The 15,657-nt window shown below is 50.1% G+C and overlaps 10 protein-coding genes across 10 annotated transcripts; 4 read left to right on the forward strand and 6 right to left on the reverse strand.

The window, feature by feature from the left end:
• Positions 1-166: 166 nt before the first annotated feature.
• On the reverse strand, positions 167-1,536 carry PICMEDRAFT_18383 (hypothetical protein). Its single transcript, XM_019161979.1, has one exon. The coding sequence runs from the start codon at positions 1,103-1,105 to the stop codon at positions 281-283; it is 825 nt and encodes a 274-aa protein (XP_019015597.1). The 5' UTR covers positions 1,106-1,536; the 3' UTR covers positions 167-280.
• On the forward strand, positions 1,372-1,749 carry PICMEDRAFT_13677 (hypothetical protein; the record flags this gene model as incomplete). The annotated part of the gene is made up of 1 exon (XM_019160096.1): positions 1,372-1,749. One exon carries the CDS (start codon positions 1,372-1,374, stop codon positions 1,747-1,749), a length of 378 nt encoding a protein of 125 aa, XP_019015598.1.
• Positions 1,750-1,786: 37 nt separating this feature from the next.
• Positions 1,787-6,216, reverse strand: PICMEDRAFT_18384 (hypothetical protein). Its single transcript, XM_019161980.1, has one exon. The coding sequence runs from the start codon at positions 6,049-6,051 to the stop codon at positions 1,921-1,923; it is 4,131 nt and encodes a 1,376-aa protein (XP_019015599.1). The 5' UTR covers positions 6,052-6,216; the 3' UTR covers positions 1,787-1,920.
• Positions 6,217-6,272: 56 nt separating this feature from the next.
• Positions 6,273-8,434, reverse strand: PICMEDRAFT_18385 (hypothetical protein). Its single transcript, XM_019161981.1, has one exon. The coding sequence runs from the start codon at positions 8,116-8,118 to the stop codon at positions 6,535-6,537; it is 1,584 nt and encodes a 527-aa protein (XP_019015600.1). The 5' UTR covers positions 8,119-8,434; the 3' UTR covers positions 6,273-6,534.
• Positions 8,435-8,527: 93 nt separating this feature from the next.
• PICMEDRAFT_18387 (hypothetical protein) lies at positions 8,528-10,011 on the reverse strand. The gene has a single exon (XM_019161982.1). The coding sequence runs from the start codon at positions 9,915-9,917 to the stop codon at positions 8,586-8,588; it is 1,332 nt and encodes a 443-aa protein (XP_019015601.1). The 5' UTR covers positions 9,918-10,011; the 3' UTR covers positions 8,528-8,585.
• A 225-nt stretch (positions 10,012-10,236) lies between these two features.
• Positions 10,237-11,069, reverse strand: PICMEDRAFT_18388 (hypothetical protein). Its single transcript, XM_019161983.1, has one exon. It carries the CDS (start codon positions 10,803-10,805, stop codon positions 10,443-10,445), a length of 363 nt encoding a protein of 120 aa, XP_019015602.1. The 5' UTR covers positions 10,806-11,069; the 3' UTR covers positions 10,237-10,442.
• An 829-nt stretch (positions 11,070-11,898) lies between these two features.
• Positions 11,899-12,333, forward strand: PICMEDRAFT_27206 (hypothetical protein; the record flags this gene model as incomplete). The annotated part of the gene is made up of 1 exon (XM_019162487.1): positions 11,899-12,333. A coding segment is annotated over one exon (435 nt), but the record flags the coding sequence as incomplete, so codon positions are not given.
• Positions 12,334-12,525: 192 nt separating this feature from the next.
• On the forward strand, positions 12,526-13,185 carry PICMEDRAFT_74724 (hypothetical protein; the record flags this gene model as incomplete). Its single annotated transcript, XM_019164848.1, has 1 exon — positions 12,526-13,185. One exon carries the CDS (start codon positions 12,526-12,528, stop codon positions 13,183-13,185), a length of 660 nt encoding a protein of 219 aa, XP_019015604.1.
• An 85-nt stretch (positions 13,186-13,270) lies between these two features.
• On the reverse strand, positions 13,271-13,444 carry PICMEDRAFT_37047 (hypothetical protein; the record flags this gene model as incomplete). Its single annotated transcript, XM_019163050.1, has 1 exon — positions 13,271-13,444. One exon carries the CDS (start codon positions 13,442-13,444, stop codon positions 13,271-13,273), a length of 174 nt encoding a protein of 57 aa, XP_019015605.1.
• Positions 13,445-13,685: 241 nt separating this feature from the next.
• On the forward strand, positions 13,686-15,578 carry PICMEDRAFT_18391 (hypothetical protein). The gene has a single exon (XM_019161984.1). It carries the CDS (start codon positions 13,973-13,975, stop codon positions 15,416-15,418), a length of 1,446 nt encoding a protein of 481 aa, XP_019015606.1. The 5' UTR covers positions 13,686-13,972; the 3' UTR covers positions 15,419-15,578.
• Positions 15,579-15,657: the final 79 nt, after the last annotated feature.

A 15,657-nucleotide genomic window follows, 5' to 3' on the forward strand; every position in this document is an offset into this window, starting at 1 on the left:
CACTAACAGACATCTTATTATACACTGGTGAAGCAAAGACAGCCAGCCGATGGAGTGAAATCACCAGGTTAGGCAAAAGGAGATTTAAACATCCTGTTTACCTACTCCATACCTAAAAGTAAGGGGGTGAAAGAGGGAAATAAATCAAATCCCCCTTGCTACTTGCCTGCGCTCAAAATTCATGTCGCCTTCTGTTCCCCGTTTCGGATATGAAACTTACTCGCTAGGCGACTATTTATAGCTTTATACAATCGAACTATGTTAATTAACTATCCATCTATTAGTCTTCTTGCATCTTCTCATCGCTTCCAGCAGGCTTCTCCTGTCCTTCTTCTTTGGTTGAAGCAGCAGCTGCAGCCTCCTTTTCTTTTCTCGTATTTTCCTCTTCTAAAGACAGTCTGATGGCCATGGCAAGTTCTGGATCCATATTTGGATCATCCATACCGAAACCAAAACCGGCATCTGCTGCGCCGCCGGATGCACCTCCGAATTCACCAAATCCATCTTGCATGCTTTCCAATTGGTCTTGATCTCTCAAAATGGCTGTCTTATCGACTTGTTCGTATAACAAATATGGACCTTGAGGAATTGTAACCAGATGAGACAGGTTATCACCGCTGTCAATAATGCTCATGAATTCTTCAAGTTTAGATGTATTTGCTTGCTGTTCCCCGAAATTTATAAAATCAACAAATATGTTGTTTTTCTTCAACTTTACAGCTAGACTGCTCAGTTCTTTGACTCCTTCCTTTATGGGAGATCCAACAAACACAACTATTCTTTGCTTTTGATTCTTGTTTTGTCTGTTTCTCAATGCCAAACATGCAACTTGAATACCATCAACTATATTGGATTGTCCTTCGATTTTACTAGAATGTAAACCACTCAAGATTTGTCCGTAGTTTGTCGTCAAATTGCTCAAAACAACAGAAGACTCTCCTGCCATAGTCATCAATCCAACCGTGTTTTCTGGGTTTGAATTGGTCTTTCTCCTGAATATGATCTCCACAGTATCTAGTTGCGCTTGATATCTTGAGGGCGTGTAGTCACCATTGCGCATGTATTCTGAGTTATCAATGATAACCATAGTAGCTTCTAACACCATTTTGTCTTGTTGCACTATTGACTGCAAATTCAATTAGCCCTTTTCCGCTGGTTATCCCGCTTTTCTCCCTCTATCCCTGCGACAAGTAAGGCTAAACTTCCACCTTGTAAAACGGAAAGGTTCAATTTGCCACTGAATCGGCGCGTTCAAATCATCACGAAAATGGATATTTTTGCGGACATGAATCGAAATGGGTATCAACAACATGGTTGAATTGCTCATATTTATTTATACCCTGCGCCAAGGTGAAGCTAGCAATAAACGCCATGGTAGCTAGCTCTAATGCCGTTCACAAACATGCTCACAAACCATCTACACAGGTTTTGACCAGAAAGCAAAAAGACAAGATTATACGAAGATTTCAGAATGAAATGGCACAGAAGGAAAAGGATTTTCAGAATTCTGTGGAGAATGAAGTGAAACTGCTGCGGATGAAGTTCAACAACAGGCTCAACAAAATATTGCGCAAGTTTTGGGATGTGAAGTTAGAAGATGTCTTGAATGTTGAAAGAGAGATCTCTGGTAACACGCCGTTAACTTTGTTTCACGTGATAGCACAACTTGAGTCCTTGAAAAAGAGTAACGACAATGCTGCCGTTGAAGGAGATCGCAATACAGAGAAACCAGACTATAATAAGGTTTGATTTCAAATTACGGCTCCAAATGTATAATAGAATTAGATGTATAGTTTTGTTTTATTCTAAGTGAATATGGTTTGTACTTAAAAATTTATCAAAATACAAGATATTAAATATTAACTAGTAAACAATGGAAAGTAAAGAAAAGAATAATAAGTAAAAGAGAAATGAAATACATCAATGTTCAACAACATCATCCCAGAAGTATTTTCCTTCTAAAGTTGGTTTAATAATGCCAACTCTAATGACGAAATCACCAAAATGCTCACCATCCAATCTTTCGTTTGCCCATCTTGCAAACATTGGAACTAAGGTTGCCAACACTTCTTCTTCGTTCACATTAGACTTGTAAATCTTGTTGACCCGGCTACCAATGTAGCTTCCACCTAACATCAAGTTGTAAAAACCATATGACTTACCGACCAACGCAATTTCTGCAACCCATGGTCTTGCGCAACCGTTAGGACAACCAGTCATTCTCATCACAACAGAATCATTTCTCAAGCCCAATTTCTCCAATTCTTCTTCCAACTTGCCAATTAAAACCGGTAAGTATCTCTCTGCTTCTGCCATGGCCAAACCACAAGTTGGGAATGCAACACAGGAGCCAGAGGATAGTCTCAAAGAGGAGTGGTTCAAGTTATCAAGGTTGTATTCATGTAGTAAATTCTTGACAACTTCAAGATGTTGGTCAGGGATATCACTTAACAAGATATGTTGATTACCTGTAAGTCTGAAAACACCAGCGTTGTTATCTTTGAAATAGTGTGCAATCTTGTTTAAACCGGTTTTTTGTGGCTTTCCTGCAACATCTTCAATTCTACCGTTTTCAATGAAGCAAGTGTAGTGGTTCAATCCAGTCTCATCTTGAGTCCATCCAAAGTAGTCGATGTTGGATTCAATCTTGAAAGGCTTTGGCTCCTGGAACTTGAAACCCAATAGTTCTTCAACCTTAGCCTTATAAACGTCAACACCCATATCATCAATAGTATACTTTAATCTAGCATGTTTTCTGTTTTTTCTATCACCATTATCTCTTTGGACAATCATAACTTTTTCACATACATCGATAACCTTATCGTATTCAACGAAACCAAACATGGATCCTGTTCTTGGATATGTTTTGGTGTTGTTATGGGTAGTACCCATACCACCACCAACCAGAACGTTATAACCAATGATGTTGTTGTTTTCAACGATAGCAATCAAACCGACATCATGAGCCCAAGCGTCAACATCATTGTATGGTGGCATAGCAATGACAACCTTAAATTTTCTTGGTAAATAGACAGGGCTGTACAAAGGCTCAGCATCAACTAGGGCATCACCCCCTATCATAACCTTGGCTGGTGAGCCTTCAATACCTCTAGCAACTTCTTTCAAATCTGTTAACCAGATTTCATGGTATGCGGTAGTCTTTGGCAATAATCTAGCACTAATCAATTTGGAAGTGTTATCCATTTGTGCATGAAGATGACGGTTACCTGGAAGAGCAGAAATCATCACATTTCTGTTGACATCACCACATGCACCTAAAGTATCCATTGCAGTTGTGTTGATTTCTCTTATAGTATCTTTCAAATCCTTCTTGATAACACCATGTAACTGGTAAGTTGCTCTGGTGGTGATTTTGAAAGTATGGTTACCATTAGTATCGGCTAACTCATCAATTTTGAGCCATTGTTCTGGGGTGGAGATACCACCTGGTAATCTGACTCTAACCATGAAAGAGTATGCTGGTTCCATACCTTCCTTCTTTCTTTCATCTCTAATATCTCTATCATCCTGCATGTAAATTCCATGAAACTTGGTCAATTGCTGATCAGTAGCACATATTGCACCAGTTGATTCGTCTGCCAAACCTTCTGCAATTGTACCTCTCAAGAAGTTGGAGTTGATTTTCATATCTTCGTTGGTGATTGGTGGTGGCTCATCTGCGTTCTCAACGGAGACGCCCAAAGATTCCCATAATTTTGGTTCCCAACTGTTGTAGGCAGTGTTGTAACCATCATCGGCTTGATCATCACCCAAACCCAAATCACACAAAAATCTACCGCCTAGAAGTTCAAGCTTCTTGTATAAATCTTGAGCAGGCTTGTTGAAATAGTGTGCATCTTCAGCTCTTGGCCAATATTTAGAGTCACCCAAACCAAAGACGGCAAAGCCGATGTTTGCCAAATCTTGGGTTGAGTTCTTTAAGTTTTCCCAGAACGCCTTACCACCGTTAGGGAATTCACCTTGACCGGAAGTAGAAGTGATCAAAGCGACGTTGGTTTCTAATGCTAAGTCGTCCATAGACAAATCATCCATCTGGAGTAATTTGACCTTCAAACCTTTACTAATTGCTCTTCTGTTCAACTTGTTGGCAAGGTTTGTAGCATTACCACCGTCGGATGCATACGCGATGGTTAGAGGAGCGCCACTTAACTTTTCTAACAAGTCCTTGAAAGCATTCTTGGAGTTCTCATCAACGTTGGTGCTGACTTTGTTATTGTAAGTCTTCAAGTTGTAGTCCAATTTAGAGTTCTTGGAAACCAAAAGAGATAACTTGTTTTCTCTGTCAAGGAAATCTTGTAGTTCCTTCTTGATGAAAGAAGAATCAAGCTTGAATGATTCGTCTTCGTTCTCTAAAGTTGGGTTGAATCTATATAATGGCCAGTAACCGACATCGACAGCCTTTTTCGTGTCTTTCAATAATTCCAAGTAATTGTTTGATTTAGGCATGTAAGCGAGCACAATCGATGGACCAGTTGAGAACTTGTTAGCTTCAATAAAGGATGCCAATGCTTGTGTATAAGAGGAGTAGATAGCGATGGAGGAAACGTATGAGTTCTTATAGTTCATGGCAAACAAACCTAAGTTCTTTTTGCCCTGTTTCTGGTTGACTGAGGAGTCGGAATCGATGATAAGTAACTTCACTCTCTTGTTGTTTGAGTTCAAAACGGCATGGAATGCGGATAATCCTAAATCGTAAGACCAGTTATCGGAGCCGATGATCCAGTTGTGGGTCAATGTGAAATACTTTTTCAATTCCAATAATTCCACGGCAGTGGTGGAGTTGTCCTTCTCTAACAACTTGACGATGGCAGATCCGTCGTGAACGTCACTTGTGTCTCTTGCCTTGACAAGCCAGTTGGTTAGTTCATCGTTCAATTCACCAGTGAATGAAGAAAGCTTCGATTCGACGAGCTCGACCAACTTTTTCAACTCTTCTTCTTGGTATAAAAACTTACCAAAAGAGTATTCTGGAGATGGGTTGATTTCAAAGTCGTTCAAAATGTTCAAATATTTTGGATCCACAGACTCTTTCAAGAGTCGCAAGTATGCACCATCTGAAGATTTTTCAAAGGTACCAACTGAAGGGGCAGAGGTTTCGTTGAAAGCCTTACCCAACACAGGGAGGCTCGAGGACTTGATTTTGTTCAAGGACTCCACGACAGAATCGACGTTTGAAGAATCAACCTTCAATATCTGAAGCGGCAAGACCTCGACGTTGGAGGAGTTGCTTAACGAAGGCAGTATGTTGAGCAAGTCCAAGAATAGAGACTGGAACTGAAGGTTAACGGAGGATTGCTCCAGCACGATCAATTTTTCAAACTCGACTGAAGCGATTAGCTTTTCCAAGTTGTGCAATTCAAGAGGTCTATAAACCTTAATGGAGATCAAGGAGTTCGAAGAGGTGAACTTGACATCGTTTGCAAAAGCCGTCGGGTTACCGAGGAGGAGAATCAAGTTGGTTGCGGATTTCGCATGGTTAACGAGCTTGAATTCGGAGTGTGTGTTACCTGTGAGCGACTTGATGGCTGCAAATGCGTCATCCAAAGAGGGTGAGTCAAACGAGTCGTAAACCGACTTGACTTTGGCCAAGTCTAGAGCGGACACGTCGACCGCCTGGGACTTTTCCTCGACGTAGAAATGAATAGTAGATTGGTGGGAGACCTTGGAGACCAAGGCAGAGAGAAGGGTGAAATCGACCGACTCCTGGACGTCCGAGGAGATGAACAGAGCGAAGCCAAGATCCTTGCAGGCAGTGACGATGGAGAAGTCGTCGTTCGAGATCTTCACGTTGAGGTTGTAGATCTTGGAGCTGTCCTTCTTCAAGAGCAGAGGCAGAGCCTGGACAAACTTCCTCGAGTCCAAGTTCGACACAATCGACTTTGGCTCGTCGATGTACGTCAACGCATCGTTGGAGGAGAGCTTGCTTGCGGTAGTCTTGGACGACGGATCAACATGGTAAAATTTTGCGTCTGAGACCTGTGCCACGATCGCAGCGACCCTGGCAATTGCCTCTTCCTGTTTCTGTGCCATCTCTGTAGTCCTTGCTAGATACAGATACGCAGCGTTGCAATAGCAGAAGCAGCAAACAATAAAGGCCCAAACGGAGGTGGACCACAGAAGAAAAAATTTGGACGACGCAAAATGCTCTTCCAATATAAGAGAAGGCCTCCACCGGTATCGGTATATCGCCAAATCCTATCGCAAACATAGGCCTTTGGTCAATGACTCCGGACTGGAAAATCATGTCGAGAACGGCGGAGAGAGACCAGTCTGAAAAAAAAAAGGGCAGGCAATCCCGGGAAACGCCACAGTATTGAACCCCGACGCCTGAAAAGTCACGTGTACACGCGCAATCCGGGATCCGATGACTTTTTTAGCTTTCGCCATTGGCTTTGCCGGTTTCTGGTGAACGAGTGGGATCAAAATCGGCTCGGCGGGGTGAAAGAGATATGTTCTGCTTACATAAGCTGCGGGAGCTGTCGCCTTGCGACAGATTCATTATTACAGACAGCGTTACACAACAGTGGTAGGGTCCCTCTTGCGGAACTCCAAGATGAGGTCGTCCATGGGGAAGATGGTGGCGAAGACTTTAACCTGTTCACTGAGCGGGGTGACGGTGTGCTTGAAGTCGGTGAACATGCAAGCCTTGCCGATAAGCGCAGTGAAACTCATCATGACGTAGATCTGTCCGAGACAGACGTGGGTGCCTGTGCCGAAAACCAACCAGTTTTTCTTCCCCTCCCAGGCCTTTGCGCCGGGCAGCCATCTCTCAGGGATGAACTCCTCCGGGTTCTCGTAGACCTCTGGGTCATGCAGGGAGGGATACACGGAGGGGATGATCATGGCGCCCTTAGGAACGGTGTAGCTGTCGGTGACCGGGTAGGCCTTCTTGGCGACATAGGGAACCATGATGACGGGGGGTCTTATACGCAAGGTTTCACGGACAACCATGTTGGTGTACTCCATCTTGTCGATCAACTCCGGGGTTAGCTTGACGTTGGGGTCGCCGTTTCTGATTCTAAGCTGCTCCTCTCTGATCTTCTGGGCCACCTCGGGTCTGTCGGCGACAATCTGGAATAGCCAGCAGCAGAGGGACGAGGAGGCGTCCTGGGAGGCAAACAAGAAGGTGAACACGGCCTCGGAGATCTCTCTGTTGCTGAACAATCTGACCTTGGTCTTGGAGTCGGAGTTCTCGTTGACAATATCCCCGCGGGATTCGTACATGGAGAGAATCCACGCGTCCATGACACAGTTGGGCTTCTTGCCTTTCAAGATGGCGTCCTTGGACAGCTGCGCACAGGCCTCGAAGATCTTCATCGACTTGTCGGCAATGACTTTGCCGTACCAGGTCTTGGTGAAGGGGATGATGATGGGGAAGTTGACCAACTCAAGGGCCGCGGTGACCTTGTAGTAGTTGTCGGCAATCAGCTGGATCTGCTCCTTGGTGATATAGTCGCCGCAGAAGGTTCTCAAGGAGATGGCACACATGTACTCTCTGAACTCGTGGAAGAAGATCTGCGGGCCCTTGTCGCTGACCTCGACAAACCGCTCCAAGTACTTGTCCATCACCTTCTCTTGCTCGGGAATGTAATCCTCCAACGCTTTCTTGGTGAAGAGAGGGTTCAAGCCCTTTCTGTAGTCGACGTGCGCCTTGCCGTCGAGGAAGACCCAGTTGGTGGGTCTCAAGATTTTCACAGCCACGTCCACAACGCAGGGCTTGACGAACGACGGAGACTGGAAGATCTTTCTGGCAAGCGTGGTGTCGGAAGCAATCACCACAAACTTGTGGAAGATCGACACGCAGGACAACGGGCCCGAGTTCCACTTCGCCACGTACTCCTCGAACTTCGGGTCCAAGCTCTCCAAGAACGGCCCGATGAACGGCCACATCTTGAATCTCGGGCCCGCAATCGAGCCCTTGTTCAGCTGGTACGAAATCTGGTCGTATGAGATTGCAACCACCAGCAGCGAGATCCCGATTTGCAGCCACGACATCGACCCCAGCCCAGACATCAGCCCCGTCTTCTCGCCCAGCGTGCTGGTCGAGTTGGATACCGCTTCGAAGGTATCTTTCGCATCCACTTTGAGCGCTTCCATTCTTGCTAGTTACAGACACGAAAGAGAACGACCTGCCGGAGGGATACTAAACGTGCAAAAGAAAACACCAATACAAAAACAACAGGAAGAAGAACCCGAGAACAAGAGAACAAACAAATCACAGCAGAAAAGAATATAAGCCTAATGCCGGATGTGTTTATTGTGTCGGCCCATCTGCGTTTGTGTGTGTACTGTAGCGGCACATGAGTGAGTAGACTACTTCACCTTCTGCTTGCAGCGAAAACGCGCGTATACGAAGTATACGACGGCAGCTTTTTTTTTTTTTTCTTCCGCCCGGGGTACGAGAGGTACGAGCAACAGGAAATAATACTTTTTCTTCCTTTTCCGGCTTTATTTCCTTAATTCCCCGAGGGGCACCGATCGACGCGGAAAAGCGTTTTCCGCGGGTTTGAGGGTCCTTCATGTATTTGTAGTATTTATTTGGTTATATAGTGGGGAAAAGAGGCCTAGGCCTTGTACACAATCTCGTTGTTCTCGACTACAACGTTGTTCCAGAGCAAGGTGAAAATGAGACTGAAGATGAACTCGATGGAGTAGGCGACAGCAGAGGCTTGGGCGGTGGAGCTGAAGATGTAGGCACCGAAGATGACGGTGGAGAAGACGATGGTGAGGAGCAGGATGGAGAGGTAGAAGGTGTTCTTGAGCTTGGAGTCCTTGATGGTGAAGGAGGTGGAGATTGCCCACACAAGACCCAAGAGGAAGATGGCGATGAACTCGAAGTAGATGACGACGCTGAGGAAGTCTGTTGGGGCCTCGCCGATCAAGGAGTAGATGCTGGAGGTCTCGACGTCGAAAACAAGCATCTCGAAGACGAGGACGATGGCGATGAAGCGGGCGGCGTAGAGCTTGAGGCTGGAGTTCTTCAAGCCGCCGAACCACGCGCCGGCGGAGAACAACATCAAGTTGTAGATCATCCAGACGCTCAAGAGGGTGGTGAGCGACAAGGCGGCGAGGTTGGAGAAGGGGACGATGATGGAGTTTGTGATGTAGCCGTACTTGTTCAAGGCGATGTAGTGGATCATGGTGACGAGGTAGAGGACGGCGGAGCCCCAGTGGAAGATCAAGAACTTGTACTGCAAGGTGTACTTCTTGTACTTGAGGTGGTCCAAGGAGACGGAGGTCTTGTCGTTCTGGATCTTGAGGTAGGTGGACACAAACACGAAGGCGCCGAGGGCGCCGTAGGCGAGGAAGAAGTAGAGCGACGTGGACATTCTGTCGAAGTCGCTGACCAGCAACGAGCCGAACGACTGCACCCAGTCGATCTCGACGGTCAGCTCCGCGTGGCCCTCCGGAATCGAGGACGTCAAGAACATGACGCAGTAGACCGACGACTTGGTGAGCTTGTACACGTGGTCGTCGCCTGATGAGCTCAACATGAAGCTCTCGATCGGGTAGCCGAAGGAGTTGCTGTCGATCAACTCGGGCAACGTCTTCTTCTTGTAGTGCGTCTCGTCCGATTCGTGCTGGCAGAACCCGCCGGCAAGCGCGTACTCGTCACACACCTTGAAGTACGGGTTCATGCCGATCGTGACCTTGTTCATGTCTTCTCCGCCCATGATCAACGTGTACACCTCGACGTTCTCGGCCTCGTTCTGCTTCGGGAAGTGGATGTTGATGCTTGGCTCTTGCGAGTAGAACAGCCTCTGCAGGAAGTTCTCCGAGTTGGACACGTATGCGCATGTCTGCAGGACCTTGTCGTTCCCAATTGTGTATGTGTCGGACAAGGCCACGCACGCGGAGGCGTACAGCGTGGCCACGAGTGCTGGAACCAACTTCATTGTGTACATGGCGATCTAGGTAGGCTCACTTGGGGGACGGGCGTTGTGGGTGGCAGGGCAGCAGGGCACAACAGAGCAAGTGCAGCAGGTGGGGGCCGGAACAGAAGACGGAGAAACAGCGTCTGTTTCACTGCTCCGTCTCCCTGCTGCTCTGGTCTCTATCTGAATAAACAACACCTCATTGAGTTGGCAAACCGACATCGCTGGCCTGCCGCAGGCTCGATGGCGACGCCAAACTGCGTCGGTGTCGCGCGCTACGTCAGCGGCCGAAACGGGCAGAAAACACCAATCGGCGCCGGCGCCTTTTTTTCTCGTTTAAGCTGTTTCAGGAGCTGTGTTGTCTATCTATCTAGCTTGCTATACGAGTACGGAGGAATACAGAAAGAGAGAGGGGACGCCCGGGAACAGGGGCCCCGTGGGGCCGTGCTGGAGAGACGCCGGCGCCCAGTCAATGGGCAGACGGCGTGTGGAGTATTAGTGTAGGTTCTGTTCAGAATGATATAGAGGAGGAGAGAGACACGGCGCCTACTTGTTGAGGACGAAGTAGGCGACGATGGCGAGAATGAGGACTGCGAGGCCGACGAGCGGGAGCGTGGAGTCGCTGGAGCCGGCGCCGGAGGCGCCGGCGTCCTTGGTCTTCTTCTTCAAGCCGCCGGTGAGCTCGCCGATGCACAGGCCGGCAAGAAGCTCGTGGGCGTCCTCCGAGTGGCCGATGTCGTCGAACGGTTCCGTGGAGTCGCTGCCTGCGCAGTCGAGGATGACCTCCTCTCCGCCGGGGTGCTCGTCGAGGTACTGGGTCACGTCGTAGACCTTGTTGTTGTAGATGATCCAGAGGTCGTCTCTGGTGTTGTGCTGGGACACTTCTTCTGCAGTGAAAGTCTTGGACATGGCGGACAGGTGCGTGTGTGTGGATGGACGGTTGTGCGGAGCCTGGGAGACACCTCCACCACCACCCTCCCAGCCTGCCGCCGTCGTCCCTCCCAGATCAAGAAACGACAGACGTTTTATCTTGCTATCACCGCCCCAGACCCCAGAGAGAAGCTCCTCGTCTCCATCATCGCGCCATGACACTCGCGGCGGGCGCGATTCGCCAGCTTTGGAAAGCCAGTCTCGATCAAGCAATCTTTTGCGGCAGGCGGGCTTCTGCAGACGGAGAAGGGCCCGTCCGGGGGTGGCACCCGCTTTAGGTGGGGGGGGGGGAGTGAGAAGGCTCCTGTCCTCTGTTGGACAGCTCTTGTTGGCGTTGTCTGCGGCCCTGCGTGCCTGTGTCCGCAGAGCCCGGGCTCTTTCCGGCGTGCGCCGTCGATCGTCCACCCGCCCGCTGCGTGGCCTTTTCCTGCCTATTCTGTTCCGCCTTTGCTCTGTGCAATGGGAAAAATCTTTCATGAAAAATTTGAATTTTTTTCTTTTCGGGTGAATTTAATTTTTTTTAATTTTTTTTCCTTTTTGGCTAGACGTCCCAGACCTACATCTTGGAAGTATCCAGCTAGGTGTTCTTCTGAAGCGTGTGCAAGACAGAGTGATAGCGAAGCAGCAGACAACAGCAGACATGGCGAACACAAGAAGCTCTACCAAGGCGACCAGCGCAAGTGTGGCGAAGAAGGCTAGCGGCACGAGAGTCGGCAAGCAGGCGAAGGCTGGGAATGCTGGGAAGGCTGGGAAGGCTGAGAAGCAGAAGAGCACGGTGCAGTCGAAGAAGCTGGAAAAGGAGCTGAACGAGAAGAAGGAGGAGGAGGCAGCTTCTGCAGCAGCAGCGGAGGAGGAGTTCCAGCTTCCGTCCGACTCGGACGACTCGGACAACGAGGGCTCCGAGGAGTCGGACACAGAGCTCGCCATACACGAGGACATAATAGCCGGCAGCAAGGGGGCGTCATCGGAGGCCAGCACCAAGGTGTCGAACCAGGCAGGCCACACGGTGATCCAGCCGGCAGGCAGCGGGGCCGGCAGCAGAGCAGACAAGGCAGACGGCAGCAAGGGCAAGCGGGGCGTGATCTACATCGGGCGGTTGCCCAACGGGTTCGAGGAGAAGGAATTGAGAAAGTATTTCGAGCAGTTCGGCGAGATCACCCGTCTGCGGTTGTCGAGAAACAAGAAGACCGGGAAGTCGAAGCACTACGCGTTCCTCGAGTTCAAGGAGGCCGAGGTGGCCAAGGTCGCGGCCGAGACCATGGACAACTACCTTCTGATGGGCCACTTGCTCAGCGTGTCCGTGTTGGACAGCGACAAGGTCCACGAGAAGCTGTTTGTAGGCGCCAACATCAAGTTCAAGGTCGTCCCCTACGGCAAGCTCAACCAGCTCAAGCACGACAAGAAGAAGTCCAAGGCCGAGTGGGAAAAGCTCAGCAAAAACCACGCCAACAGCATCAAGTCCAAGCAGGAGTCTCTTGCTGCCATGGGCATCGACTTCGACATCAACAACCTATAGACTGTTTCTTTTTGCTATTCCTGACACACCCCCTTTTTTCCTCCCACTTATGTACAAAATTTCAACATTACGTAATCCTAACGCTGATGTGTCTCCGAAGAGACTTCATGTCTTCAGCTCCTCCCTCCTCCGGGGGTCCGGGTCCACCGACACGGCACCACCTCGGCCGTCCCTCCCCAGACCATGTCCTACGAACACCCTGTCTACACAGCAATCCGCAAGTACCGCTTCATTCTGTGTTCGAGCTCCCCGCGGCGGAGGGACATCCTCAGACAGATTGGCTTCGAGCCGATAGTCCGCAAGTCCAACTTCAAGGAGGACTTGGATAAGGCCTCCTACGACGCCAGCCGCCTCGTCGACTACGTTGCCGACACTGCCTACCACAAGCTGCTCGACGTGCGGAACGCTCTGGGGCACGAAACTGCCTCCCCGCTGCTCCTGCTTTCCGCAGACACCGTGATCATCTGCAACGGCGAGATCTTCGAGAAGCCCAGGAGCTACGAGGGGAACGTGGCGATGCTCCAGCGGTTGCGGGCGGCGCAGGCCGCCGGCCACAAGATCAACATCGTCACCTGCGGCGTGCTCGTGAAGCTCGGCGACGGCGTCGTCGAGCAGGAGAGCCGCTTCCGGACGCAGACAGCGATCCACCTCGTCGACGGCCTCACGGACGCCGCCATCTGCAGCTACTGTCGCAGCGGAGAGGGTCTCGAGGTCGCCGGCGGGTTCAAGATCCAGGGGCTCGGCGCCGTGCTCTTCGACGCCATCGACGGCGACTTCTACAACTGTGTCGGGCTCCCGGCAAGCAGGGTCTTTGCGGAGATCTGCTCGCTGGTGCTCGAGTGACGGCTTCTGTAGGGGGTTTTTCATCTTCTTTGCACAATATATAGACCTAGACATATATATACAGGGGTGCGCTGTGCACGGGCAATCAAGCAGAGGGCAAAGGCGACAAGAGGGCCACGACGTTCGGCTTGTTGCTTGTCGACGCCCACCCGAGGTAGATCACGAAGGGCAACCAGCCGTAGTGCGTGATGGTCTGTGCGGTTTCGAAGATCTTGGTGAATCTCTCCTTGGACTCTTCTGACAAGTTCAATCCGGCCATTCTGTGTGTGTATGCGTGTATGCAGTGGAGGGGCTCTTCTGCGGCTCTGAGCCGCCTCCTTCTTCTTCCTCTCCTTCCTGTTCTCTGTGCTTCCTTCTTTCATGGCCTTGTTCCCCTCTGTCTCCCTTTTCGCACCGCCGACGTCCTCGCACCCAAATAGGAAAGAGGCAACTTTTTTCTTTTTAAGTCGATCGACCCAGTTTTTTATCCCACGCGCCGATCGACCCATCCCGCGTTTTGTCGGAGAGTAGTCCTCCCTCGGACAGGTCAATTTGGGTGGGAGTGGGGCGGCGATCATCACCAGTTGGCGGCTGAGGGAGAGGGAGAGGAGCTTCACACAGCCTGTCTGCACGTACACCGAGGCTGTTCGGGCAGGCCAGTCCGTTTGTCTGCAGTGGTGTTTGTGCATCTTCTTTTTTGACGTTTGAGTTAAGAGTTTTGTGCCTTCCTCTTTCTTCTCGTCCTGGTAGCAGCTAGAAGGTCCCCTCCAGCACCGCACTACTGCATCAGAGCATCGGACTACCGGCAATGTCGTCTATTCTTATCACCAGATCTACTCCGCTGTTGCGATTATCCAGCAGATACGCAGCCAGGCGTCTTCCTTCGCTGGCCCAGCAGTCGTTCAGACACTATGCTTCAAAGTTCCCAGAGCACACGGTGATCGACATGCCTGCGCTCTCGCCAACCATGACGGAGGGCAACTTGGTGAAGTGGTACAAGAAGGTCGGAGACAAGTTGGCTCCTGGCGAGGCGATTGCCGAGGTGGAGACCGATAAGGCGGCAATGGACTTTGAGTTCCAGGACGACGGGTACCTGGCGAAGATCTTGGTGCCGGACGGAACCAACGAGATCCCTGTGAACAAGCCGATCGCGGTGTACGTGGAAGACGAGGCGGACGTGGCTGCCTTCGAGTCCTTCACGGCTGCAGACGCCGGAGACTCCACCACTGCTGCTCCTGCCGCTGCTCCTGCTGCAGAGTCCAAGTCTGAGCCGGCTCCTGCTGCCGCAGAAAAGAGCGAGGCGTCCAAGCCAGCCAAGACGGGCACGTCTGGGTCGGCCGCTTCTGCGCAAACGGACCGGATCATCGCCTCGCCATTGGCAAAGAAGATTGCCCTCGACAAGGGCATTTCCCTCAAGGGTGTCAAGGGAACCGGTCCGCACGGCAGAATTACCGCCAAGGACGTCGAGAGCATCAAGGCTGCTCCTGTAGCTGCCTCTGTCGGCACCGCCTCCGCCTCTGCGGCCGGCGCTGCTGCAGGCTCCCCAGCAGCATCATACACAGATATCCCATTGACAAACATGAGAAAGGTCATCTCCAAGAGATTGACTGCATCGAAGCAGGGTGCTCCAGACTACATTGTTTCCTCCTCGATCTCGGTCTCGAAGTTGTTGAAACTCAGAAAGTCTTTGAACGCCTCCGCTGACGGCAGGTACAAGTTGACCATCAACGACTTGCTCGTCAAGGCCATCGCCAAGGCTGCCTTGAGGGTCCCAGAATCTAACTCGTCTTACTTGGAAGATAAGGACGTTATCAGACAGTACAGCACCGTCGATCTCTCCATTGCCGTGTCCACGCCAACAGGCTTGATCACTCCAATTGTCAAAAACGCAGACACCAAGGGCCTCAAGTCCATTTCCACCGAGATCAAGGAGTTGGGCAAGAAGGCCAAGGATAATAAGCTTAAGCCAGAGGAGTTCCAGGGCGGTACCATCACCATCTCTAACCTGGGCATGAACCACGCCGTCTCGATGTTCACCTCCATCCTCAACCCTCCTCAGGCCGTCATCTTGGCTGTCGGTACTGTCGAAAAGAAGGCTGTGCCAGACAAGGCCAACCAATTCGGTTTTGTGTTTGACGACGTGATGACCATCACCGGTACCTTTGACCACCGTGTCATCGACGGTGCCAAGGGTGGTGACTTCATGAGAGAGTTGAAGACCATTGTCGAAAACCCATTGGAGATGTTGCTATGACGAAGGGTGTCTTCCCCACAATGATTATGTAATATACGTATACATTTACGGCTATTTATCTATGTAAACTGTGTACCTGCGTCCGTGCACGTATGCACGCATGTATGTGTACCGGTCAATACAAGAGCTCAAAAGTTTCAACAGCCACTGGCTGGTCATGTAACTGCCCCAGGTGCCTTCGGAGCCCAATGTATCTCATACCTTGGATGTGCATGTAAACAGAGTGTTTAGCCTCACGG

The sequence above is a fragment of the Pichia membranifaciens genome, assembly GCF_001661235.1.
Source record: "Pichia membranifaciens NRRL Y-2026 unplaced genomic scaffold PICMEscaffold_7, whole genome shotgun sequence".
NCBI lineage: Eukaryota > Fungi > Ascomycota > Pichiomycetes > Pichiales > Pichiaceae > Pichia > Pichia membranifaciens.

Coding starts and splice junctions, on each gene's coding strand:
- PICMEDRAFT_18388 (XM_019161983.1), bottom strand. CDS start 10,805: ATGTCCAAGACTTTCACTGCAGAAGAAGTGTCCCAGCACAACACCAGA.
- PICMEDRAFT_18385 (XM_019161981.1), bottom strand. CDS start 8,118: ATGGAAGCGCTCAAAGTGGATGCGAAAGATACCTTCGAAGCGGTATCC.
- PICMEDRAFT_18387 (XM_019161982.1), bottom strand. CDS start 9,917: ATGAAGTTGGTTCCAGCACTCGTGGCCACGCTGTACGCCTCCGCGTGC.
- PICMEDRAFT_18391 (XM_019161984.1), top strand. CDS start 13,973: ATGTCGTCTATTCTTATCACCAGATCTACTCCGCTGTTGCGATTATCC.
- PICMEDRAFT_18383 (XM_019161979.1), bottom strand. CDS start 1,105: ATGGTGTTAGAAGCTACTATGGTTATCATTGATAACTCAGAATACATG.
- PICMEDRAFT_18384 (XM_019161980.1), bottom strand. CDS start 6,051: ATGGCACAGAAACAGGAAGAGGCAATTGCCAGGGTCGCTGCGATCGTG.